A 27574-nucleotide genomic window follows, 5' to 3' on the forward strand; every position below is an offset into this window, starting at 1 on the left:
AGTATTATTGTAGTTGTATTCTCGTAGTATTTCCCTAGTAGTGATTTTGAACTATTACTTTAGTCATTAGGAAATATTTTTTGTATTTCTATAGTAGAATGTATTTGGTATATCTGTAGTATTTTTCTAGTATTACTGTAGTAGTATTTTTATCGTCATATTTTTGTGCTTTTACTAAGTAATTCTGTAATATTTTTGTTGTATTTCTATAGAATGTTTTAGTATGTCTATAATATTTTTTGTAGTATTATTGTAGTTGTATTTTAGTAGTATTTCTATAGTAACGTTTTTGTACTATTACTGTAGTATAGCTGTAGCATTTTGTCGTATTGCTGTAGTTGTATTTAAGTCATATAATTTTTGTAATATTACTCTAGTGATTTTGTTGTATTTCCACAGAAGACTGTTTTAAGTTAATTTGTAGTATTTGTGTAGTATTATTGTTGTTGTTTTTTAGTAGTATTTCCCTAGTGTTTTTTTTGTACTATTCCTGTAGTTATTCTTTAGTATTTGTGTTGTATTGACTGTTTTACGTTCATCTGAGGTATTTTTGTAGGATTATTGTGGTTGTATTTTCGTAGTATTTCCCTAGTAGTAATTTCAAACTATTACTGTAGTCATTAGGAAATATTGTTTTGTATTTCTATAGTAGAATGTTTTTGGTATATCTGTAGTATTTTTCTAGTATTACTGTAGTAGTATTTTTATAGTCATATTTTTGTGCTTTTATGGTAGTAATTCTGTAATATTTTTGTTGTATTTCTATAGTAGAATGTTTTAGTATATGTATAATATTTTTGTAGTTTATTATTATTGTAGTGCAAGTTTTTTTTCCTGGATTTCAGACAATGTCGTCACGGCGACCGACGTCCGACGACTCTGCAAAAAGAGGGGAAAGATCGGAGCGAAATATTGTTTGGGATCCGTACGCTCTTCTTACCTTTCTTGGTCGGAGGGATCGCTGTTCAGATTTGGTCCTGCGTAGTATTTGCAGCGAATACTACGTCGCCGAGGGTCAAGTACGCGGTCCCGCCCGGAAGGGGTAATCCCTCCAGTACTTCCAACTGAAGCGGGAAGCAACATTTGCTAAATATGCTTGAAATCCATGTCAAAGTGCTTGGATTGAGAGGGAAGGGCTTGGGAATGCTGGAAATTGTTGCCTTGTTTTCTAAACAACTTTGCTTAAAAATAATGGCGACATTGCTCTCTGGTTGGCTTCACTTTGTCACGTGAAGTTTCTTTTATATATTTGACTTTTGTTCCATTTTCACGAACTTTTTATTCCTTTTTCACTTCATATTTGTATTTTTTTCATGATTTCTTAGGTTTTTAGTTCTTTTTTTACTCATTTTCTCACGTTTTTCTCTTATTTCCATGTTTGTTTCCTTTTTCTTGGCTTTTTACTTCTTACTTTTTTCTCTTTTTTCATTTTTTTTATTTTTAAGTTTTTTTCTTGCTTTTTTTCTTTTATTTATTTCTACTTTTGATTCTTTCGAGCTTTTCACTTCTCGATTGTTACTTCTCTCTCACTCTCTCTTTTCTTTACCTTAATTCCTTTTATTTTTCTCTTATTTTCTTTTTCCTCTAGCTCTTACTCTTTTTTGTTGCTTTTTATCTTCATTTCACTCTTTTTTCTTCTCCTTTTTTCTTCTTTTGTACATTTTCTTCCTAGTTTTTTGTATGTCTTTTGCTGCTTATTTGCTTCTATTTTCCTCTTTTTTGTCTTTTTTTATTTGACTTTTTCACCCCCAGCTTTTTACTTTGTTTTCTTTTTTTTCTTCTTTTGTTTTTTTTTCCCTTTGTCATTGCATTATTCTTCTCTTATGATTAACAGCAGCTGGCATTAGTTTGTATGGCATTGTCTTATGAAGCCTCATCACCCCCTTTCATTAAGGGCCATGCACAAAATGAAGGTAGCATTTCCGAACGGTAAATTGTAATAGGAAGAACTTCCTGCAACTGAAAATGTAAGCTGCATATTACCGTAATTTCTTCCATAGCCTTTCATTGTTTTTCAATTGTTTTTTTTTTCTCTTTTGAGAGAGGGAAATGGGGGTGATGGAAGATAATGAGAAAGAGTGGGAGAAATGGAAAGAGATTAAGAGGGTGAGATAAGCAATAGAAAATAGAGAAAGAGAGGGGGAAAAAGAAACTGAGAAAGAAGAAAAAAGAGAAAGTGAGTGCATTAGAAAGAGAGAGAATTACAGAAATACAGTAAGACCTCGGTTATCGCGGTTAATGGGGACCAAAACCACCCGCAAAAAGTGAAAATCTGCAAAGTAGCGACGACCCTTCAAAAAAAAAAAAAAGAAATTTTGTTTTATTTTTTTTTCAATTTTTTTTTATTTATTTATTTTTAATTATTATTTTTTTAGACCCGGTTAATAGGGAGCAAAACCACCCGCTAAAAGTGAAAATCTGCGAAGTAGCGACGCCTCTTCAATAAAAAAAAAATAATAATAATTTTTTATTTTTTTTAACCATTACAGACCGCGAAGCTTTGAAGCTGCGAACGTCGAACCGCGAAGTAGCGAGGTCCCACTGTACAGCCTCAGTTGCTCTGTGAGTGGCGCCCAGCTTTGGCGACATCCAGTGGACATATTTCAAACTGCAAGTTATTTTTCTCTCGGCGTTGTCTGGCCAGATGGATTAAAACCCTGATCCGGCCGGCGGGCCTTAGGTTCGACAACCCCCGGTCTCCAAACTCTCCGTGCTGGTGGATGTAGTCTCAAGATATTAGATGAAGGAGTGAAGGGTGCAAACGGTGAACAGGTGCAGACAAAATGCAGATGGATTAAAAGGGGAGACAGTTTTTTGTTGTTTTAATTCTCAGGAGTGACATCACAAGACACAAAAAAACAGGAAAAGGAGGGAGGAACGAGCGCCACAATTCAGGAGAACAACACTGCCATCTGGTGGAAACGTGATGGTGTTTGACGCCATTTTGCTACAAAAATCAGCAGTCACTCTCACAGGGGCCAAATTAGTAGATTGAAGGGAGAGAGGGAAGGGGGGAAGGACAGAAATAGGGTGAGAGGGAGAGAGAGAAAAATAAATTGAAAGACCATGCAAGAAACGAACAAAAGAGAACGAGAAAGAGAGAAAGGAAGGCAGAAAGAAAAACAGAAGGAAAGAAGTGAGAGACAGTGAAAAGGAGCAAAAGCGAGAGAGAAGAAAAAAAAGAAAAGAGAGAGAGGGAGAGAAATAAAGAGAGTGAGCGAGAGAGGGAAAGAGGAATGGAGGGAGCAAGAAAGAGCAAGCAAAAGAGAGAAATGCCGAACTAGCGGGAACCAGAATGAGAGAAAGGAAGGGAGAAAGAAAAACAAAAGGAAAGAAGTGAGAGACAGTGAAAAAGAGCGAAAGCGAGAGAGAAGAAAAAAAAAGAAAAGAGAGAGAGGGAGAGAAATAAAGAGAGTGAGCGAGAGAGGGAAAGAGGAATGGAGGGAGCAAGAAAGAGCAAGCAAAAGGGAGAAATACAGAACTAGCGGGAACCAGAAAGAGAGAAAGGAAGGCAGAAAGAAAAACAGAAGGAAAGAAGTGAGAGACAGTCAAAAAGAGCGAAAGCGAGGGAGAAGAAAAAAAGAAAAGAGAGAGAGGGAGAGAAATAAGGAGAGAGAGGGAGAAAGGGAAAGAGGAATGGAGGGAGCAAGAAAGAGCAAGCAAAAGAGAGAAATACCGAACTAGCGGGAACCAGAATGAGAGAAAGGAAGGGAGAAAGAAAAACAGAAGGAAAGAACTGAGAGACAGTGAAAAGGAGCGAAAGTGAGAGAGAAGAAAAAAAAGAAAAGAGAGAGAGGGAGAGAAATAAAGAGAGTGAGCGAGAGAGGGAAAGAGGAATGGAGGGAGCAAGAAAGAGCAAGCAAAAGGGAGAAATACAGAACTAGCGGGAACCAGAAAGAGAGAAAGTAAGGCAGAAAGAAAAACAAAAGGAAAGAAGTGAGAGACAGTCAAAAAGAGCGAAAGCGAGAGAGAAGAAAAAAAAAGAAAAGAGAGAGAGGGAGAGAAATAAAGAGAGTGAGCGAGAGAGGGAAAGAGGAATGGAGGGAGCAAGAAAGAGCAAGCAAAAGGGAGAAATACAGAACTAGCGGGAACCAGAAAGAGAGAAAGTAAGGCAGAAAGAAAAACAAAAGGAAAGAAGTGAGAGACAGTCAAAAAGAGCGAAAGCGAGAGAGAAGAAAAAAAAAAGAAAAGAGAGAGAGGGAGAGAAATAAAGAGAGTGAGCGAGAGAGGGAAAGAGGAATGGAGGGAGCAAGAAAGAGCAAGCAAAAGGGAGAAATACAGAACTAGCGGGAACCAGAAAGAGAGAAAGGAAGGCAGAAAGAAAAACAAAAGGAAAGAAGTGAGAGACAGTCAAAAAGAGCGAAAGCGAGAGAGAAGAAAAAAAAAGAAAAGAGAGAGAGGGAGAGAAATAAAGAGAGTGAGCGAGAGAGGGAAAGAGGAATGGAGGGAGCAAGAAAGAGCAAGCAAAAGAGAGAAATACCGAACTAGCGGGAACCAGAATGAGAGAAAGGAAGGGAGAAAGAAAAACAGAAGGAAAGAAGTGAGAGACAGTGAAAAGGAGCGAAAGTGAGAGAGAAGAAAAAAAAAGAAAAGAGAGAGAGAGGGAGAGAAATAAAGAGAGAGAGAAAGTGATAGAGAGTGAGAGAAGAATAAAATAAGGCCCAATCTTTGAGAACTATTAATCTCGGTCAGGCGTTTCTAACATTTTTAAAGCTGAGAGTTACTTTTCCCTTTAGCACACAGGTGGTAGGGGCACCATTTTTGGTGCGTCTTGGGCAAGTACAGCCTGGTGGCACCCATCCCTCTCCAGCCAACACATGGTTCCATTCGGTCTACTGCACTTTAAATTTTGTTGTATTTTGTAGTATTTTTGACGTCATATTGAGGTTGAGAGGGATGGACGCCGCCAGGCTGTACTTGCCCAAAACACACCACAGGAAATGGTGCCACCTGGTGTACTCTTGTGTAATATTTGTAGTATTTCCACAGTATTGTAATATTTTGGCTTATTTTTTTAACATTTACATGGTAGAATCTTCGTAGTACATCTGTAGTACATTTGTAAAATTACCGTAGTTGTATTTTGTAGTACAGTATATCTGTCGTCATATTGATGCTGGCCCGGATAGGGATGGGCGCCGCCAGGCTGTACTTGCCCAAGACACACCACAGGAAATGGTGCCACTACCACCCTAGTGGTCAAGGGATACAACCAACCATTCTTATAGTATTACTGTAGTGGTATTTCTGTAGTATTTATGTCGTATTTCTGTAGTGTTTCCATCGTAGTATTTTGTAATATTACTGTGGTTGTATTTTAGTGGTTTTTTTCCAATATTATTGCGTAGTATAACTTTTGTATTACTGTAGTAATATTTTAATAAAAATGTAATTTATATTTTTGTTGTATTTTGGTGTTATTTCAATAAGTGGTATTTTTGTAATACTTCTTAAGTATTATTGTAATATTATGCAGTTGTATTTTAGTGGTATCATAGTATGTAGTATAACTTTTGTATTAGAGTATTACTGTAGTAATATTTCAATAAAAATGTAAATTATATTTTTGTCGTATTTTTGTGGTATTTCAATAAGTAGTATTTTGTAATATTTCTTAAGTATTATTGTAATATTATGTAGTTGTATTTTAGTGGTATCATTGTATGTAGTATAACTTTTGTATTAGAGTATTACTGTAGTAATATTTCAATAAAAATGTAAATTATGTTTTTGTCATATTTTTGTGGTATTTCAATAAGTAGTATTTTGTAATATTTCTTAAGTATTATTGTAATATTATGTAGTTGTAATTTTGTAATATTTCTGGATTTGTATGCCCTTACAACGTAATGGGGCATAATGGGAAATAGTTCTGCCAAAACACTGTGATAAAATCGAATGCCTTTTCCTATGTTATCTCTATCCGAAGGGGTCTCACGTTCGCACAGAGGATTAAAAGCAACGATTTGAAATTGAGAGCACGATTCAGAGCGGGCGTTTCTCAACCGGTGGTCGGCGAACCCAAAAGTGGGCCGGGGAACAGTTTTCAGACTGGGGAAACGGAATTCGAACGGAAAAGAAGCGAGGGCGAATCACGCGGCGGGGGGGCTTATTTGCGGACCTCCTGGGGGACGAAGACACTCACGGTGAAATCGGCGCTCTCGGTGCCGTACTTGTTCTTGACCAGGATGCTGTACTTGCCCGCGTCCTCCGTCCCCACCGCCGTGACGGTGAAGCCGGCCGTCTTGGCCGACTCGCTCTGCAGGACGAGACGGTGGTCCGAGGTCAGTTCCTTGCCGTTCTTCAGCCAGGTGACTTGCGGTTGAGGATCGCCCGAGATGTTGCAGGTCAGGTTGAGAGCCTGGCGGGCGGAACGGAACCCGAAGGGGTTTTACAGTTAGCTTGAAAGGTGGACGGCGGCTAACGGTTAGCGTGACTCACCTTGCCCTCCTGGATGGTGACCACGTCGGGGAGACCCCCCGCCACCCGGGCGCGGTCTGGACACCCACAAGGGACTCGGTCAGTGACAAAAAAGTACCCATAATTCCAGACTACTGATTAAAGGTATTCCCGAACGGAAATTTTGTATTCAATCACCCACAAAATGGTGTTCCTGCAGTTATGTTCAAAAAGGTCAGAGAAATTTAGAATCGAACCAAACGCATCATTTGTCTGTCCATATATTTTATTAATATTGAACTGCAAAATCAATTTTATTCAAAATTAAAATACAACCTAGAGAGTATGACTGCCCCCTAATGTACTGGAGGTTCAATTGCACTTTATTCTTGGACAGTAAAACGAAACCAGGTTCCCGATTTCAAATGCGACCCCCATTAGCAGGGCCTCGCCCCAATATTTGAGAACGATTGGACCGTTTTCAAGCCAAGAGTTACCGATTAGCGCAGTTTGATATAGATTTCTAAAACAGCATTTGAGCTAAATGATAGATAGCTAAACAGGTAAACAATTAAAAACTAAAAACTAAACTACATAGCTAGCTAAAAGAGTAAAAAGCCATCTAAACAGCCGGATAGAAAGCTAGAAAGGAGGCCAACGTTTAGCCGGAAACCCCTGGTTGAGAGTATTGCTTCTTTCACGATAAACGATACGAGAGACAAAAAGAGGCTATCCCCATTGTCAAACATGGGGGTTGTAGCATCATGCTCTGTGGTTGCATTTCTTCAGCATAGATTGAGACATTGATAGAGTCGACGGTAAGGTGGATAGATTTTAATCCGGGGCAATTCTGGCAGAACGTCAATTTCATGGAAAACAAAACACTGGATCGCTTGCTAATACTCTTACTAATTTCTTGGGGCTAAGGTCTTTGCGATTAAGGGCTATACAAAAACTCGTGAGCACCCCCTGCTGGCTGAATCGATAACCACCGATTTAAATCTCAAACCAAATTAATAGAATTGTAAGGCGGAATGCTTACTTTTTTCTGTGATGGCGGCAGCTCTGAAAAAGAAGGCGAAATTAGGTTACGTGTTCCGATGCTACATAGCTATCACGATCTGATGCGCTAGCTTACCCCAGAGTTCCCGGATCGGGTTTGGATTCGGGCACTGATTTGTTTTTGTTTGTTTGTTCCTGTTTTTTGGTAATAAACATTTGTTGAGCACACCTGCTTCTGGCTGCTCCGCATTTGGGTCCGCCTTCGACATTGTGATCGGATCATTTTTCGGGGCGAGAAAGCAAGATAAGATTTGTGGTTGACGACGTCATCATAGGTGGAGGGATTCCGTTCCGTTCTGCCGGAACCACTGTGGGACTGGAAATTCTCGCCGGTTCCTCCTTGATTTCCCGGAGTCATCCCCTCGTTCCTGACCAGACGGGATTCTGGTGTTCCACCCACCTCGTGACATTGTCCTTCAGAGAAGCCACTGATTGCTCCTGCTGCGACAGTCTCTTAGCCTGGGTCTTGAGGACGTTCCGTACATCATCCATGTCTCCTGTTTCCATACCGCCCAGTTTGTTCTGTCATGATGTCGAAGGTGGACCCAAATGCGGAGAGGCCGGAGGCAGGTGTGCTTAGAACAACTTGAAAAGTCTACTAATGAGAAAACCAAACCTGACATAGTGACTGAAGAAGGATGGAAGTAGCATGAAAATGACAATGACCCAACAATCGAGAGCTGTCCCAATAGTCTGTCATGATTACCGGTGCGAGGCACCTGTGTCCAACTGCCTCGGATGCTGATTGGCTCTGTCACTTTTTAAAACCCCGCCTTTCTGTCACCGGTTGTCAGTCCGTCTGCAAACCTCAGCTTACACTAAGCAAGCTTTTCCACCCTGACTCTCTCCTGTTCTGGTTCTTGTCTGTTTCCCTGACCCTTTTTCCGATCTCGACCACGATTTTTGCTCCCCCGTCCCGGCTACTGACCTGTTTTTTCCGTACTTGACACCGCCACTTCCGCGTCAGAGGAAAAGCGAGTAAATAGACGAGTTAGACACATAAGTGAGTAATTCACCAACGGACCTTCTCAGAGAAAATACTACAGCAAGCGGTCCAAAAAGTAGTTCAGAGACCCCTCGCTACTTTGGTTGTTGCTAGTTCACCGCATGGCCGATTTTGAATTGAATCGTCTTTATTCTTATTGATTTTGACGTATGGTGCATTGTGGCCTGAGCAGACAGCACACAGCAAATTCTATCGCAGGTAAGGATCGACCCGTATGGTTTCTCAGGGCCGATTCTGTTTATTAGCGTTAAATAAAAGGTCAACTACTGCTGTTTATGTTAAGGCGGGTTTTGCATGGTGTTGGGCGTGACTTTGTGCCCGACTGTCACGGCTACAGCTGAGCTAGTATTTTAGCGGCCCTTACATCAAAAAGAATATCAGCAATTAAATTGGACTCTGAGAAAAAGGGTGATCATCATCATCATCATCGCCTGAGCAACCTGCTTCCCGTGACCAGCGATCTTCGGATCGTGTGTACTATGCTTTCCCTTCTTCCCAAAAAACTAAGAGAAACGCACGCATGTGGGTCCTGTCTCCGTTCTGGTCCTGACATAGTCAATATGAAGGCTAGGATAAGTAGGGACAGGTGTGTCCAGATCCTGTGCCCAATTCCAAACATGATAATGGCCCTCCGGGGGAAGGCAGAGCATCAGATCGTGACAATACCACACAGTAAACTTGGCACCCAACTCACTTTAGTCGTTTGAACTCAGCCAGAGCGTCTTCGTATGCTAAGAAAGGGGAAAAGGAAGCCATGAGAGGAGCAACAACCACCAGGAGGCGCTCCAACCCCTCCCCAAAAAGCAGAAGAAGAAGAAACCTTGACCCGAGAGCTCCACGCTTCTCCTAAGGCCGCCTTTCCCATCGTTGATGTTGAACTCGATGGCGTATTTGCCCAGGTCCTTCTCGGTGGGTTCGCTGATCTGCAGCCACAACTGGTCGCCCACCACGCCGCTCTTCAGGCGATCTGAGAACGCGATTGCAGAGTCCCTGAAGCGTCCCGGGGGCCCCGGAAGAAAGAAACGAAGCAGGAATTGGAATGGAGAACATTTTCAGCATTTTAGGACCAAGTCTCACTGTATCTCCGATCTACCGCTTGTTTAACCCTCCTCCTGTGTTAGGGTTGCTAACAACCCGTTTTGGATTTTAAATGCATAGAAAAACCACATACTCTGTCACGGTTGCCATGGCGCCCAATTGGCCCCGCCCATGGACACTATCGTGGAGCACCCCGAGCAATATGCCCCAAAATTTGTAAAACAAGATGCAGGGAGTCTTGGCATGAGAGGGAGAACTTGTTTAATTATATTCATCTGTGTACAAAATAGAGGTCTCATTTGTCTTTAGAGACAATTGGCTTTTTATATCCTAATACAACATTTCGTAATACTTTCGCCCATCCCCCTCGCGATGACGCACGTGTTTATCTCAAAATGCACGCTACCAGACAGAATGTTTTGTCCTCTTTCGATTTTCCCAATTACCCAATTTCCAAGAACTGTTGGGGTCGGCTTGACCGCATGTTCCCCGCCAAGAAGAACTTGGCAAAGAAGAATGTTATTCCTTGGCACCCCAAGGCCATTTTTAATAACATTCGCTGACATTTACACTCGGGAGAAACAAGCCTGGAATTTCCCATTTTAAACTAATGCGTTCTCCTTATGTCAGCTCGACTCCAATAATCCACAACAACACCAGCTGAAACTTGTGGACAGATTGCTCCCTGTGACTACTTAAACGCTTTCCTGTGAGTCGCCTTTTGTCGGAGCGTCTGCTAAACTCTGTTTTGACACGTCAAGCCCTGTGAATCCCGGTTTTTGCCCGTGTTTTGCTCCCGTTTTGTACTCGCCCCAATCTGTTTGATTTTGACCACTTCCTCGTTTCGAGCAATCTCCTTACGCAACCAACGATCCCCGGATCGAGTGTGCGCTCATTCTTCTTCTCCCCTATAAACTGTGAGTAACGTTACGCGAGTGGGTTCTGCTTCCTGCTTCCTGTCCTGGTTCTGACATACATTTCTCTATTGCGTCCAACTTTCTTGATTTTGTAATGAATGGCAAAAAATTATCAATACATTATAAAATGTTCTAACCGAAAATTGTTACATCTGTATTGTTAGGGTCAGTTTTGATCAGGTTATAAAAACAAGATAATAAAACACTTAACTACCGTAAAGTTTGGACTATAAGGCGCACCTGATTGTAAGCCGCACCTACCAAATTTCTAATGGAAAAAGCATTGTGTGTCATGATTACCGATGTGATGTACCTGTGCCCGCTCCTTTGGCGCCAACTGCTTTGGACTCTGATTGGCTCCCTCTCACTAATTAAACCCACTCCTATCTGTCACCTGTTGTCAGTCCGTCTGCGAACCTCAGTTTACACTAGGCAAGCCTTTTTTTTCGACCCTGACTCCATATATAATATACAACATGGATATACATTGAAATAGTATAACTGACCAATTTATCTTCCACTATTTTTGTTCATCAAAAACTAAAAAAATGACTGTGAGCAACATGTGGAAAGACCTGTAGACATCCATGACTTCAACTATTCTTCATCAACAATGAACTACAATCAAAATCAAGTGATATGGACAGCTATGAAATCTTATTTTAGAAACTATCAAAACTTGAAACACACACACACATACACCTTTAATATATTCGCCATCAGTAAATGGTTTTCCATGCTTTGCCATGCAGTGAGCAATGAGATAGCTTGCTTCAGTGGTGGCGTTTGTAGCAGTGACAAATGTTTTCAGGGTCTGTGTTTGTTTGCCGTACCTGGACACAACGTGTTTTAATGTCTCCGCCTTCATGTTTCGTCTCGTAACGACGCTTAACACTTGACGTGCGAAGTACAACGCTCTCGAGGCATAATGCACTAATAGCACGGTCATTTTTCGCACAAAGCCTCAGTCATCCGTCCACGCTGGCTGAAAAGAACGCTATTTTTGTCATGTCCAGCATGGTCGCCGTGGGTTTTGCGGGTGCTGGCTCATTGCATTTTCTGTCTGCATTTCCCGTTCTGTTTTGCTCTGTCCTGTTTTGTTTGTTTTGTTTAAAGCCTGTTTGTTCTGTCTTGTCCCTGAGTTTTGGACGACTTTTATTTTGGTAAATAAAAGTTTTGATCGTCAACCCAATTGAGTTCTCCCTTCCTACCTCCTGCCTCCGTTCTGGTCCGGTCCACCTCGTGACAATTTTTTTGCTGGAGGAGCTGTTGTGATTCGTTCATTTAACGCACGCCGGTGTTCCTGTGGGTGGGTTAAAACACGATCTTTCCTCCTCTGCGAGGCGCGGCGCAGACACGCTCACACACGGAGCAGAGGAGGAGGGACGCTACCGTAAAGCCACTAAATAACACAGCGCGCAACTGAAAATGTCTACATGCTCATGAAAAAAAAACCATTATTATTTTGCCGTGCGCTCGCGTACCACTGGTAAACCCCTCGTGCCATAGGTTGCCGACCCCTGATTTAAAAAACAGTTGTGCTTTGCTTCGGGTAAGGTCATGTCGAGGCAACCCACTTGTAATGCCAGGTGACCGGCAGTAGGTCGTTGTAGTAGCTGACGAAAGTGTAGAGGCGGATGCCTTGATCCGTGCTGGTGATCTTCAGCGGCGTGGAAGAGTTAGCTGTCGGAATCCAAAAAATACTCAATTTAAACGTTTGAGGCGGAAGCAAAGGGACAGGGCGGCTTTTCACCTCACCGATGTAGTTGAAGACTTGGTTCATCAGGTCTTTGAAACCTGCAAAATATCAAGTTTCCCTTTCATTAAGCTGTTAGGTTTAAGTCCCCAACATTTTTAATAAAACGCTCTGAAATAAAAGAAGACATAGAGAATCGGTCATTGAGAATTGGTTATTTTATTAATCATTATAATGAGAGCGGCGGAGACCAGGCTGTTACAAATCTCCTCCTCACTCTGAAGACTCTCCGAACCCTCCCTTCTAATATTAAGGTTCTTGGTGAAAAACAACTTGAGTTATGGCATGCACAGGTCAGGGTGCACCCACTGGAATGTGAAACAGACAGAAACAAAAAACAACTCATGGCCTTGAAGAACAGCTTACGGCTGAAAACTATACAAAAAGGGCTGAAAACACTTATAACATATTAATGTCAACTGTAGGATAAATATATGTATGTAATTCCAACATAAGCTGCTATCTAACTCATAGTCATAGCATGTAAAACGGGGCTCCGATACTGCTGCCTCTAAGTTCAACAGGCTTGGGATGGAGCATTGAAGTAAAAAACCCTCAGGATTATTTAATAACACCATAGGTGGTGTTAGATAGATAGATAGATAGATAGATAGATAGATAGATAGATAGATAGATAGATAGATAGATAGATAGATAGATAGATAGATAGATAGATAGATAGATAGATAGATAGATAGATAGATAGATAGATAGATAGATAGATAGATAGATAGATAGATAGATAGATAGATAGATAGATAGATAGATAGATAGATAGATAGATAGATAGATAGATAGATAGATAGATAGATAGATAGATAGATACTTTATTCATCCCCGTAGGGAAATTCACACTTCCAGCAGTATCCTTGTGTTGATTATTACAGATTAACAGGATGGCCTTGGGGTGCTGTGTTTATAGTTTAGCAACAGCAGAGTGGATGACGCCACACGCTAGGCCAAAAGTTCAACGTCCCTGCAGCAGATGGAAATCTTTGTGCCCAGGGTTACACCACCTCGTGTTCACGTAGATAGCGAGTCTGCCTCCTCTCCACTTCCCTCAGGCTTTTGTGCCTCTGTCTGCCCTAACTGCGTCGAAGCTGGGTAGCTCCACGTTAGCGTCCGGGATGCTAGACGTGAGCCACGTTTCCTTGCAAACTGCACTCCCTGTACGCTTTGATGTTTTTCACCAGCACAGCCAGTTCGTCAGTTTTATTTGGTAGAGAGTTTACATTTCCCATGATTACGGACGGTACCAAAGGCTTATATCGCTGCTAGCCACTTAGCCTTAGCTCAGGCTCTGCATCCACGATAGGGCCCCCTCATCACACTGGCACGAGAACTCTTCAGGGCAAGGAGTTGATTCCTCGAATAAACGCATCTTTGTGCGTTAAAACCCATGTCCATAGGATAGAAAGTCATCCAAAGTGTAGTTGTCAAACGGGAAGAAAAACACCAAAGATAGAAGCAGACAATAAAACAATAAATCACAAAAAGTGAGAGATAACAGGGGAGCTGCTGGAAAAGGCAGCCGCTCGGTGGCGGCGCCGCTTTGATCAATTGTTTGGATTGTTAGGAAATAAATATTAAAAAATGTATCTTTTGCCAAATTGTTCGAGTTTGCCAAATTGTTCGGATTAGTTATCTGACTCCATTAACAAAACACCACCTAACAATGCGCGCTCGTTTCTTTTTGGGAAAAAGAGAATAGCCGACATTTTCACACGGGGGCAGATTTATTTTCTTAAAGTACAGTAATCCCTCGGTTATCGCGGTTAATGGGGACCAAAACCACCCGCGAAAAGTGAAAATCCGCAAAGTAGCGACGCCCCTTCAAAAATGCTTAAAAAAAATATTATTATAATATTTTTATTGTTATTATTTTTCAAATGTTATTATTTTTTTTTTTAGACCGGGTTCATGGGGACCAAAACCACCCGCGAAAAGTGAAAATCCGCGAAGTAGTAGTAGTTTTATTATTTTATTTTATTATTACTATTTTTTTAGACCCGCGAAGCTCTGAACCTGCGAACGTGGAACCGCGAAGTAGCGAGGTCCCACTGTATTTAACTAAGTGAACTCCATCGAATTAGCCGAATTAGCTGAATTAGTGTCGCTCGAGTCTCCGTCAAGCCTGCGCTCGATTCTCCCTCAATCTTCTCAAAGTTCTTCCTCTTCCCACGTTTTTTCCGCGAGCTGGTGTGCCGGCTCCTCCCATGGGCGAGCCAGAGAAAAGCCCCCACGTGGCCCCACCCTCTCGGAGAAGAGCGTCGCGATGTTTGTCCTTGTGCGTCTGGCCTTCTGCGTCAGAGTCCTGTTAGCGACAGAACTAAACAAAACATTCGCATTTGGAACGGCGTGACCTGAAGCTCACTCAGTGAAAATCTTCATTGCACTCGATAAATGTAATTTGTATTTGATCGTACAAAATCCCTTATAGTCAAATGTATAAAATCCTTCACAAGTTACATATACTCTATTACATTTACTTGAGTAGAGTTTGGGACATTTTGTTCTTTTGAGGGTATTTTGAAATAATATACTTTTACTTGAGTAGATTTGTGAAGAAAGTGTACTCTTGCTCCGCAACATTAGGCTATGTTTGAGACGTTACAGAGTAGCTGGGCTCTCCCTTAGAGATAAGGTGAGAAGCTCAGTCATTCGGGAGGAACTCAGAATAGAGCCGCTGCTCCTCCGCATTGAGAAGAGCCAGTGTTGTGGTTTATTGGAGTCGAGCTTGACATAAGGAGAACACATTAGTTTATAAAACGGGAAATTCCAGGCTTGTTTCTCCCGAGTGTAAATGTCAGAGAATGTTATTATTAATCGCCTTGGGCTGCCAAGTAATAACATTCTTCTTGGCATGGAACATGCGGTCAAGCCAGGAATTTGGATGTCAGGCCGACCCCAACGAGTTTTTTGGAAATTGTGTAAAAGTTGGCTAACTCGGCCTTTCTCCAGCATCTCCACAGCCAGATCAGACTTGAGAGGATGAAAACATTCAGGGGAAAGACATTGTGTCTGGTAGCGTGCCCTTTGAGATAAACACGTGCATCATCACGAGGGGGACGTGCTAAGTAACATGAGATGTTGTGTGAGGATATAAAAATATAACTATCTCTATCTCTCTCTATCTATCTATTGTTAAATTATGTGAATCTGTGTAAAAAACAGCAATAAATTGCGTACATTGGTCAGTGAGATTTAATGTGCTGCTGTCTTTTCCGCGATCGTCTTTCAGGACCATCTCGTAGACGCCGGCGTCCTTCTTGGAAATCTGTGGAAAAAAAGCGGCATTGTGGGTAAAACGCGATCGAAAATGGTCAACCTCATCCAAAGCATAAAACAGAAACGTTACGACGAGTATCGAGTAAAATGTTTGTTGCCAATGGAAAGCCAAACAAGCTAGCAATCAAACATGGATTACTGAAAAGAAATAAGACCCAAAATGCAACGTTTGGAGGTTTTTAAGAGTCATACTTGCGGCTACATGCTAACGAGTCATGCTAACGGCTACATGCTAACAAGTAGATGCTAACGGCTATTTAAATAAAGATGTTTTCCGCTCTCCTTCAAATTTTTCGAGTTCAAGTCATTCAAGTCATTCTAACGGCTACATGTTAACAGGTAGATTCTAACGAGTCATACTAGCAGCTACATGCTAACGAGTCATGCTAACGGCTACGTGCTAACAAGTCTAAATAAAGATGTTTTCCGCTCTCCTTCAAGTTGTTCAAGTTCAAGTCATTCAAGTCATTCTAAAGGCTACATGTTAACAGGTAGATTCTAACGAGTCATACTAGCGGCTACATGCGAACGAGTCATGCTAACGGCTAAATGCTAACAAGTAGATGCTAACGGCTATTTAAATAAAGATGTTTTCCGCTCTCCTTCGAGTTGTTCAAGTTCAAGTCATTCAAGTCATTCTAACGGCTACATGTTAACAGGTAGATTCTAACGAGTCATACTAACGGCTACATGCTAACGAGTCATGCTAACGGCTACATGCTAACAAGTAGATGCTAACTGCTATTTAAATAAAGATGTTTTCCGCTCTCCTTCGAGTTGTTCAAGTTCAAGTCATTCAAGTCATTCTAACGGCTACATGTGAACAGGTAGATTCTAACGAGTCATACTAGCGGCTACATGCTAACGAGTCATGCTAACAGCTACATGCTAACAAGTAGATGCTAACGGCTATTTAAATAAAGATGTTTTCCGCTCTCCTTCAAGTTGTTCAAGTTCAAGTCATTCAAGTCATTCTAACGGCTACATGTGAACAGGTAGATTCTAACGAGTCATACTAGCAGCTACATGCTAACAGGTCATGCTAATGGCTACATGCTAACAAGTAGATGCTAACGGCTATTTGAATAAAGACCTTTTCCGGTCTCCTTCGAGTACAACATTACGTTATAAGGGAAGTTGTGGTTTAAATGGGCCTTTTATACGCTTATATTTTTTATACTCTTATACTTTTATACATTTTTATAGCATATTCAATATTTGATTTGTATGTGTCCACTAGATGTCGCTGTCAGGTGTAGTGCAACTAAAAATGAGTCTGAAGAAGACTATAAACGACGGAGGCTGGAAGTGAGCAAAACGAACCATTTTTCTTCCATCCTTACTCAAAGAACGACAAGAAGGGGAAAATACTTTTTTAAAATAAGGAATGTCATGATTACTGATGTGACTCAGCTGTGCCTGCTTATTTGGCGCCAACCTCCGCGGGTTCTGATTGGCTCCCTGTCACTATTTAAACCCAGTCTTGTCAATCCCCTGTTGTCAGTCCGTCTGCGAACCTCCGTGTATACAAGGCAAGCCTTTTGCGACCCTGACTCCCGCCTGTCCCGTTTTTGCTCCTGTTTGTCTCCGACTACAACCTATTTTGATCCCGATCACGTCTGCTCTCCTGTCCCGGCTTACGACCCCTTTTGTTCCCGACTACGTCTGCTCTCCCGTTCTGGCTTACGACTCGTTGCCGATCACGTCTTGCTCTCCCAGTCCCGGCTACCGACCAGTTTTCCGTCCCTCACACCGCCATCGCTCGCTACGGAAGATCCATTTCCGTGTTCGGATCACAATCAGAGTACGAGAGCGACTTGCTTCCCGCGTCCAGCGAACTCCGGATGGTGGACGCAGCCCTTCCTCTTTCCTTTAATAAAACTTGTGAAAAACGCAACGCAATTGGGTCCTGTTTCCGTTCTGGTCCTGACAAGGAATTTAAAAATAGGGAAGAAGAAATAGGAAAAAGACGCAAAAAAGGAAAACAGGACTAAGGAAATTAGAGGGTAATAAAATTCAAAAAAGGAAACTGGAGAAAAAGAAAGAAGGGGGAAAAAAAAACACATACATTTTGTAAATAGAATATAAAATGTCGATTTTTTTTTGGTTCCACTTCTCACATGTTGATATCTTCAGCTTTAAAGTTTGAAGCCTGAAATGTGTCAAGGGGGTCAATGCTTTCGCTAGGCACCGTCAGTAAGTTTATAGTTTGTTTTCCTCCAAAACATTTCATTTTGTTTTATTTACATATTTTAGTTTGGTTATAGAATCGATTTCATGGTTTATGCATTATGATCCAATCCGTACAAGATATAAGCGAGCTAGCGAGCATACGGAATGAAAAGCACAAGAGAAACACAAAAAACGGATCAAGTGATCCCAACATTTAGCGTTTTGGCGATGCGGATGTCTGCAGAATCCGAGGGTGGCCCGGGCTGCAATGGGAAAATAATATGAAAGCAGTTTTATTAAAAATGGGAAATGATTTTGATGAAGATGAGTGAGCATGAGGCGTTAAAAAGGAAAGAAAAATGACTTTTTATAGACTCGTACATTCATACAACACGTAAATGTCATGATTACTGATTAGTTTCACCTGTGCCCTCTTATTTGGCTTCCCGATTGGTTCCCTGTCCTTTTTAAACCCAGGCCGGTTGTCAGTCCGTCAGCTAACCTCTGTTTTTACAAGGCAAGCACTTTGACTCCTGTCGGTCCTGCTTTTTGAACCCGTTTTTTCTACCTGTCCGTTCCTGATCTCCCTGTTTGTCACCGGCTACGACCTGTTTTTCGACCCCGACCACGTTTGCTCTCCCGTCCCGGCTCACGATCCGTTTTTGATCCCGACCACGTTTTTGCTCTCCTGTCCCGGCAATCGACCTGTTTTATCCCGTTTTCGACACCACAATCACGATATCCAGCTCCAGAAGATCCACTTCCGCATTCGAATCACGGTCCGATTCTGGTAGCTGCTTGCAATAAACTTGTGAGAAACGTTACGCGATTGGGTTCACCCTTTGTGCGGGTCGTGACACTTTGGGCATATATTAGAGCAATGATTGATCAGTTGAAGAAAGTCACAGACCTAAATCGCAGTCACAGACCTAAATCGCTTTGTATGCAACGGGAATCAAACCTGAATCACAGTGGTGATAACGCTAGAACCTAACCCCTAGATGACGCACGAAAAGGTATTAGATCAGAAGCGCTCAAACATCTACTGTACGGGCTTCTCAAAAACAAACGAGCAAGAAAATGCAAAATGTCTAAATATTTGGGAAATATATTTACAGTATTTGGTTTAACTAAAACGGATTAAATAGAATAAAGATTCAGTGTCATGATGACTGATTGATGTCACCTGTGCCCACTCATTTGGCTGCTGGCTATTTGATTGGTTCCCTGTCCTTTTTAAGCCCAGTCCAGTTGTCAGTCTGTCAGCAAACATCTGTTTCTACAAGGCAAGCACTTTGACTCTGACTCCCGTCAGTCCTGCTTTTTGCACCCGTTTTTTCCACCTGTTAGTTCCTGATCTCCCCGTTTGTTTCCAGCTACGACCTGTTTTTGACCCCGACCACGTTTGCTCTCCCGTCCCGGCTTACGACCTTTTTTTGTCCTTGACCATGTCTACTTTCCTTTCCCAGCTTACGACTCGCTTCTGACCCCGACCACATTTTTCTCTCCTGTCCCAGCAATAGACCTGTTTTTCCCGTTTTTGACACCACGATATCCCGCTCCAGAAAATCCACTTCCGTATTCGGATCACGATCCGATTCTGGTAGCGGCTTGCTTCCTGCGTCCAGCAAGCACCGGATCGCGGGCGCCCTTCCGCTTTCTATCAATAAACTTGTGGTTAACGCTACGCATTTGGGTCCTGATTCCGTTCTGGTCGTGACAGTAAATGACCATTCGTAACCCATGATACTCATTCTGGTTGGTAAAAATGTGTAATCTATTTACAAAATCAGTTAATGCTTTAAGATCTGTTTGATTTTACCACTTCCTCGTTCCGATCAATCCACTCCCGCGACCAACGATCCCCGGATCGAGTGTGCGCTCATTCCTCTTCTCCCCAATCAACCGTGAGTAACGTTACGCGAGTGGGTTCTACCTCCCTTTTCCTGTCCCGGTTTGTGACACCCTACCGTAATACTTTGAAACTAAATAACAAATGAAGTCCTTAAAACACAGACCCCATATACTATTTGGCTGTAATTTGATGAAAGTAATCTATTACTCATACCTTGTTTTTGCGTCACTATAAAAAAAAACAGCTTCTTACCTGCGCAATTTCCAATTTGAGGACGCCTTCCGTGAAGGACAACTGATTCTCCGTCTTGATTTCCTTCCCGTCCTTGTACCACAACCCCGACGTCTCCTTCTTGATGTTCCCAACCTAGAAAACAAGACCAGGGTCAGATCCAAATACCGGGGCCGGTTTTCCGATAAATGCTACTACGTGTTACCTTGCACTTGAGTACTACACAACATTCCGGAGTCACCTCGTAGCCCAGATATTCGATGAAATGAGGACCTGGGATATACAAATTGGAAATTACAATTGTCTCAAGAGGAAAATGAAAAGAAAATAAGAAAAAAGTCCAGATACCTTGCTTTCTGGACCACTCTTTTCTCTGGAACTCGGATTCTTTCTGGAGATCTTTGAACACTGGAAGCACAAAAGCCCTCAACTTAAAGCAGGGGTGTCGTTTTAACTCGGGGGCCACACGATAGAACATTCTGTCGGGGGCCGAACGAGTAGATTGAAGAGAAAGAAAAAGAGAGAGAAAGAAATAAGAGAAAGAGGGAGTGAAAAAGGAGAGAGGGCGGGACAAAGAAAGAAAAAGAGAGGGAGAGAGCGTGAGAAACAAAACAAAAAAAGTCGTGAGAGAGGGGGGAAAGAAAGGGAGAGGAAGAAAGAAATCGAAAGAGAAGTAGAAAGATGGAAGGAGAGAAAAGAGAAAAGAAACCGCGAAGGGTAGGAAGAGAGAAAGAGAAAAAAAGAAAAGGAAAACAGGGAGTTCAAGCAAAAGAAGTCAAAAAGACACAGAGGGCGAAAGAGACAAAAAGCAACAAAGGAAGAGAAAAAGAGAGACTACAAGCTACCAAGTCATACTAGCAGCTACAAACGAGTAATGTGAGCGGATAAATGCCAAGGAGTAGATGCTAACGAGTCACGTTAACGGCTACATGCTAATGAGTCACGCTAAAAGCTGTATGCTCACACGTTATTCTAACAGCTACATGTTAACAGGTAGATTCTAACGAATCATACTAGCAGCTAGATGCTAACGAGTCATGCTAACGGCTACATGCTAACGAGAAGATGCTAACTGCTATTTGAATAAAGATGTCTTCCGCTCTCCTTCGAGTTGTTCAAGTTCAAGTCATTCAAGTCATCCTAATGGCTACATGTTAACAAGTAGATTCTAATGAGTCATACTAGCAGCTACATGCTAACGAGTCATGCTAACGGCTACATGCTAACGAGAAGATGCTAATTGCTATTCGAATAAAGATGTCTTCCGCTCTCCTTCGAGTTGTTCAAGTTCAAGTCATTCAAGTCATCCTAATGGCCAGACATGGGACCAAGTCACACATGTGCAAGTCTCAAGTAAGTCTCAAGTCTTCACCTTCAAGTCCCAAGTAAGTCCCAAGTATTTTTTTCTTGGGCAAGTCATGTCACAAGTCAAGTCCCGAGTCTTAGATTGCCAAGTCCAAGTCAAGTCACAAGTCATAAAAACAGCGACTCGAGTCGACTCGAGTCCAAGTCACTAAGTCTCAAGTCCCCATGTCTGCTAATGGCTACATCTTAACAGGTAGATTCTAACGAATCATACTAGCGGCTACATGCGAACGAGTCATGCTAACGGCTAAATGCTAACAAGTAGATGCTAACGGCTATTTAAATAAAGATGTTTTCCGCTCTCCTTCGAGTTGTTCAAGTTCAAGTCATTCAAGTCATCCTAATGGCTACATCTTAACAGGTAGATTCTAACGAGTCATACTGGCAGCTACATGCTAACGGCTACATGCTAACGAGAAGATGCTAACTGCTATTTGAATAAAGATGTCTTCCGCTCTCCTTCGAGTTGTTCAAGTTCAAGTCATTCAAGTCATCCTAATGGCTAAATGTTAACAGGTAGATTCTAACGAATCATACTGGCAGCTACATGCTAACGAGTCATGCTAACGGCTATTTGAATAAAAATGTCTTCCGCTCTCCTTGGAGTTGTTTACCTAATAAGGGAAATTGTGGTTTAAATGTGCCTTTTTTACGCTTAGATTTTTTTATACTCTTGTACTTTTATATATTTTTACAGTTGAGTTGGTCAAGCCGCTAGCATGCTGTGCATTGTGTGTGATACAAAAAGGGGCGGGGCTTTTGTTTGCCTCTCGTTCCGAACAAGCGCTGTCGGATCTATTAATCGAGTTTGAGACCCCGGTTTACCATGGACACGATATGTTACTTTCCCATGAATTAAATTTTATTTTTCGGGTATAGCTGTGGCATGTTTGCACCATGGGTTCTCCTACCGTCTCCTATTAGCACCAAAGATGACTCCTTGGTGGCTTTCCCGTCCTGCATTTGGAATGTAAAGGTGCCTTCGTCGTCCGGCGTCAGCGATTCCATGATCATCTCAATCAATCCGGTGTTCTTGTCAAGGTTCATCTTGTATTTCTGAAAAATATTGAGGAGACGTGAGGGACGAGAGACAAAAAGGAGTGGTCGGCAACCATATATCATCCTTTCCTTCTGCCCCCTTGGACTGTGCCCTTGAGAACTATCTTGACCAGTCTTAATGATATTCAGACATGAAAATACAGCTGTTTTTGTCTGCACCAAGTTGACAAAAGTTCTTTGTAGGGTCTGAAGTTATTTACTATTTTATACACTGTTTTATCTCAAATAAAGTCAAATATACTTGCTCTAAAATCTGACTTCAGCGTGTGAGGGCAAACTCTGAGAGAAGGCTGTCGTAAAAACGCCGGTGCTTTGGAATGTGTCTTCGGGTCCTGTTTGTATAGATAACAATGACTTACTGGGGGCAAGACCCATCACCCTTCTCCCAATGCTTCGAAGGACGATTGGGATAATTGCATCAACACGGCGTGGACCAATCAGCCAGAGGCTTGGTCATGGGGCGTAAACATTCCACCGGCATGAATTATAACAGAGGAGCCCCCGGACTCTCGTCACTCTGTCTCCTGCACACGATTGGAATTGGCACAGACAGAGACCTGATTTATTCAACTCTGTGATTCGGCTAAATAAATTGATATGTGGACTAGACTCGGCTCAATAACTTCTCCGTGCTCCAACTGTAAGGGTTTGGACAAGATACGTGAAGTGTCTTGAAGTCAGATTGTAGTTTAGGAAATGTTCCTGACAGGTCCAATGTGCTCTCTCTGATGGCGTTGCCCACTGTTTGGTTTGTCACATGGGCTAAGTAGATGATGCCTAGAAGTTTCTTGTAGCATCGCATCTCCATGGCCTGGAGTTACCTTTCCCGCTTTGCTTTGAGAGTCCATGTTTCCCAATCTTAGAGGAAAATGGGAGTAACCAGCACTTGCGTGAGCCTGATCTTTGATTTCACTGTTATGTTCTTGTCCTTCCAGATGGGTTGAAGTGTGGCAAGTGCAGCTGTGGTTTGAGCCATCTTGGCCATGATTTCTGGTTCTGACCCTTCTTCTGGTATGACAACTCCAATATATTACAGGTTGAAGCTTTTGGTGGTTGGTTGGTGATACCTTGGGGTTGTTGGTCTTTAAATTTGTTTTTCTGTGCTGCTTTCTATCCCATACCAGGTTGACTCTTCGTCCAAGGGATTGACCTGATCTCAGAGTTCCTGTTTTTCTCTTGCCAGTGCGGCAATATATGGGGTCTAAAAAGGACCACTTATGTGTGGAACGCTAGAAAATACACCAGGCATGAGACTTGTTGAGTTTTCTTTACAACTGCAGTTGGAGAAGAAGAAAGTCAGATGGAGCCAGGAATTTATCCGCTTTCAGCTCTCCAGCATAACCCCTTCTGAAAAACCTCCCCCCTGCGCTTTGTTTTATTGCAGTCACAAGAGTGGAATGTTTGAGACAAAAAGAAAATACCATCCCCCCCTGGGACAGTACCAACACTTTTAAACAAAGACAGGGAAACTCGGAGACGCCAAAAAGGGCCATACAACTGATTAGAAATACACACTTTTAAGCAAATACATTTAAGCTTACTTTACCCAATATCATAAGCTAAATGGAGGGACATTATATTCCCTAATGCTGACTGTACTTGTATGTTGGTCCACGGCTTTCGTCATGGTCTTCTCCGGGTAGATGTAAAGTTGGAGAGAGAATGCAGCCTTGTATCACACCAACAGGGCAGGTTCATGGTACAGAAGAGGTTGCCGACCAGACGAGAGCACTAGAAAGAGAAGCTCGCCTACCAACCTCTCCCTGGGCCACCACGTTGTCGTTAAAAACATAGTCCACTTTGGTGTTGGCTGATATATTTTCGGCCTGGAGCCAGAAGCGAACTCGGCCTTTCTCCAGCATCTCCACAGCCAGATCAGACTTGAGAGGAATAGCTGGTGATTAGGAAGACAAAGTCGGTAAAAGTAAGAGGAAAGAAAAATCACTTCAGTGACTTCTACCTTGCAGTGAAGTGGGCATACTCACTGGGGAACTTGTGATCGTGGCTGATCTCCAGCAACCGCTTTAACTCTGTTATGTAAAACATGAATAAAACATCTTTTAGTTTGTTCAGCTCATTAACTCAGATTATGCTAACCTGTGTTGGAACCAAAGTGTTACAAAGGACGGTGTTCCAGGAACGCAGTTACTTTTCTCGAACGAGTACGGTAACGTGTTTTTAATACTTTTGTTAATCTATGGTCCATACTACATGGTGCAGTACTACTGTACTCAAGAACCAGGGTTGGGTAGGGTTACTTTAACTTGATTACTTTCAGTTACTTTTGGATTACTCCAATACCAAATATGCTAATAAAAGACAATAGAAACTAAATATGAATAGAATGATGACTCACAACACGTGGTAAGCTTTCTCTCCTGGCTTTGATCTCTTTGATCTCCGGCAAAACTAACATAATTTCCTCAGGGGTGTGTATTTCTAACCAGATGGTATCACGTTTCTCCGTTTCAAAATTGGTACCGCCCAAAAGGTCGTTTCTTTTCTTTCTTTGTCTTTGTCTTACCCGTTGTGACTTAAATAAAATACAGTGTAGGGGGGGAGGGCGCCAGAGTGAAGGAGCGCGGCCAGAGAGACGAATGCGGGTAAATACCTCCTCTCCTGGCCCCTCCCCCTCTCCAACTGGCAGTTGTAAAGTCCAATGTCTGGTGTATCTTTTAGCGTTAGCCAACTTTTAAATAGCTCTCCCACATCTAAGGTCGATTTAGATCCCACAACCTCAGAGTGGCTGGCAAGTACTAATAGTCAGAGTCAAGACTCATGGACCAACAAGACACTGTCTCGGTGTTTCACTCGTATCGGCTCTTTACTGAACCCTGTTGCAATAGTTTAGTATTGCAGATGTGTTTAATGAAACGTGGCAATAAAGTCTTCAAGAATCAATATTAATTGTTAATAACCTTTTCTCAACCGAGGGAAGGCATCGATGCACGACTAGAATTTCACAATCCACTGTTTGTTAAGTTTTGATTATGGAAATGAGAGTAGAGAGACTTATTCTATTTCCTCTCTGAATATAAATGAATAACTTGTCAGTCCCTCTCTTCATCTCGCTCCGTCTGTGTCCATCTATTTCTTTCTGTGCCTCTCTTTCCCCGTTCCTCTCTGTCTCTCTGTCTCTGTCTGTCTGTATCTCTCTCTTTCTGTCTGTCTCTGTGTCTGTGTCATGATTGCCGATTAAAGGCACCTGTGACTGCCCAACAGCCCCGAGAGCTGATTGGTTCAGAGACTCCTTTTAAACTCCCGGCTTTCAAGAGGAAGCCGTCAGATCGTTGCGAACCGATGCTCCCAGCTAGGCAAGCTCAAACCTTTTGACATTTTCCTGCCGTTTTCTCCTACCTGATACCTGTTGCCGACCTGTTTCTGGACCCGTTTATGCCCTGTTCTGCCATCCCGACATCCGACCTGTTTTGCCCCGCTTGCTGCCTGATACCTGTTGCCGACCTCGTTTCTGAACTTTATACCGCCCTTGTTCTCCCGTCCTGGCTAATGACCAGTATCCCTGCAGTCTATGATTATCCTCACTCGACACAAGTGCCACTTCTGCGTTCCAGCCACCTGATACCCGTGTCCGTCAATCATCGGATCGTTGAAGCAAGCCCTGCTCTCCCTCTTTAACAATGAAACTGAGTAAACGAACGCTACTCGGTCCTGTCTCTGTTTCTAGTCCGTGACAGTCTGTCTTTCTGTGTTTCTGTTTCTGTCTCTCTGTGTGTGTCTTTCTCTGTCTTTCTGTGGTTCTGTTTCAGTCTCTCTGTGTTTGTCTCTCTCTATCAAATTCAAATGTATTTGTGAAGCTCTCTCTCTCTGTCCGTCTCCCAGTCTCTCAGTCACTATGTCCCCAGCGCACACTTTGAAACAAGGCTTCAATTTTCACACCCACCTTTACCCGATACCGACTTCCAAGTCGCGGGTCTTTTTGCCAATCACTACTGGTAAATAATTCCCATCGTGCCCTGCTTACTGCCAAAACTTGTCACCCTTATGAGGATAATCGAAAATAGGTGGATCATGTTGTGGTGTATTGGATTTAAGCTTGACATAAGGAGAACACATTAGTTTTAAACGGGAAATTCCAGGCTTGTTTCTCCTGAGTGTAAATGTCAGTAAATGTCAGTAAATGTTATTATCAATCGCCTTGGGCTGCCAAGTAATAACATTCTGCTTGGCATGGAACATGCGGTTAAGCCAGGAATTTGGATAACAGGCCGACCCCAACGAGTTTCTTGGAAAATCGAAAGAGGACGAAAACATTCTGAAAAAACATTGTCAATTCCCGAAAAGCATGCACATTGAGGGAAAAACAAGTGCGTCATCGCGAGGGGACGTGCTAAGTAACATGAGATGTCGTCTGAGGATATAAAAAGCTGATTGTCTCTTAGACGAATGAGAACTCTGTTTTGAACTCTGACGAAGATAAATAAACGGCTCTCCCTCTCCCGCCAAGATCTCTTTATATCTTGTTTCTATATTTCGAGGCAATAAGGTCTGCTCCGAAAATGACGATATTCCTACCTTCCGGTGAGATGCTGTAGCTGGACGACTCTCCATCGGTGTGGGTGACCATACACGAATAAATACCGATGTCTTCCTCTCCTGGTGAGGTGAATGTGAGTTTAGACCTGAACAGAAAAATGACAGGAATAATTTGTGTGATAAGCTATTTAAGGGTGTGTCCACCGGTCAACAGTGTCGTTTAAAAAGGAAGGCGCGATTGAAACTACTTTTCTCGAGAACTGTTCAGGATAATATTTTGTGACTCTACTGTCACTACAACATGGTGCGTTATTCTGCTATGTACTGAAAGCAGTTCATGGATGGCAACATCCTTTGATGGCAAATTGTTCTTCCTTCGCACACCATGTAATAGTATAACCCTCAATCCGCCATTAAAGCTTCAGAAGGTTAAGCGTCCATGTTCCCTGTAAGCTGCGCGAACTGCCCATACCTTATTTTACAGTAACTGGTAACTGTATATATTGTTTCTCAGGAACGCGGCCATCTCTGCTGGTCGACATGTGTTTTTCGTCCCGTTTGACAACGACACTTTGGATTACTTTATATCCTATGGACATGGGTTTTAACGCACAAAAATGCGTTTATTCGAGGAATCAACTCCTTGCCCTGAAGAGTTCTCGTGCCAGTGTGATGAGGGAGCCCTATCGTGGATGCAGAGCCTGAGCTAAGGCTAAGTGGCTAGCAGCGATATAAGCCTTTGGTACCGTCCGTAATCATGGGAAATGTAAACTCTCTACCAAATAAAACTGACGAACTGGCTGTGCTGGTGAAAAACATCAAAGTGTACAGGGAGTGCAGCTTGCTGGTTTTTACGGAAACGTGGCTCACGTCTAGCATCCCGGGCGCTAACGTGGAGCTACCCAGCGTCGACGCAGTTAGGGACAGAGACA

General features: G+C 42.4%; 1 protein-coding gene across 1 annotated transcript in view; it reads right to left on the minus strand.

Moving 5' to 3' along the window:
- Positions 1 to 841: 841 nt before the first annotated feature.
- Positions 842 to 27574, minus strand: part of myom1b (myomesin 1b) — a 72447-nt gene continuing 45714 nt past the window's right edge. The window contains 17 exon segments of the mRNA XM_088322870.1: positions 842 to 879; positions 941 to 1064; positions 6146 to 6361; positions 6442 to 6497; positions 7442 to 7464; positions 9162 to 9198; positions 9288 to 9457; positions 12000 to 12105; positions 12181 to 12219; positions 15368 to 15455; positions 19746 to 19859; positions 19930 to 19997; positions 20073 to 20132; positions 22001 to 22145; positions 23906 to 24042; positions 24134 to 24178; positions 26682 to 26788. Coding sequence (XP_088178996.1) covers positions 842 to 879; positions 941 to 1064; positions 6146 to 6361; positions 6442 to 6497; positions 7442 to 7464; positions 9162 to 9198; positions 9288 to 9457; positions 12000 to 12105; positions 12181 to 12219; positions 15368 to 15455; positions 19746 to 19859; positions 19930 to 19997; positions 20073 to 20132; positions 22001 to 22145; positions 23906 to 24042; positions 24134 to 24178; positions 26682 to 26788 — 1573 coding nt within the window.

The sequence above is a fragment of the Urocampus carinirostris genome, chromosome 18, assembly GCF_059441175.1.
Source record: "Urocampus carinirostris isolate Australia breed hairy pipefish chromosome 18, RoL_Ucar_1.0, whole genome shotgun sequence".
Classification (NCBI taxonomy): domain Eukaryota; kingdom Metazoa; phylum Chordata; class Actinopteri; order Syngnathiformes; family Syngnathidae; genus Urocampus; species Urocampus carinirostris.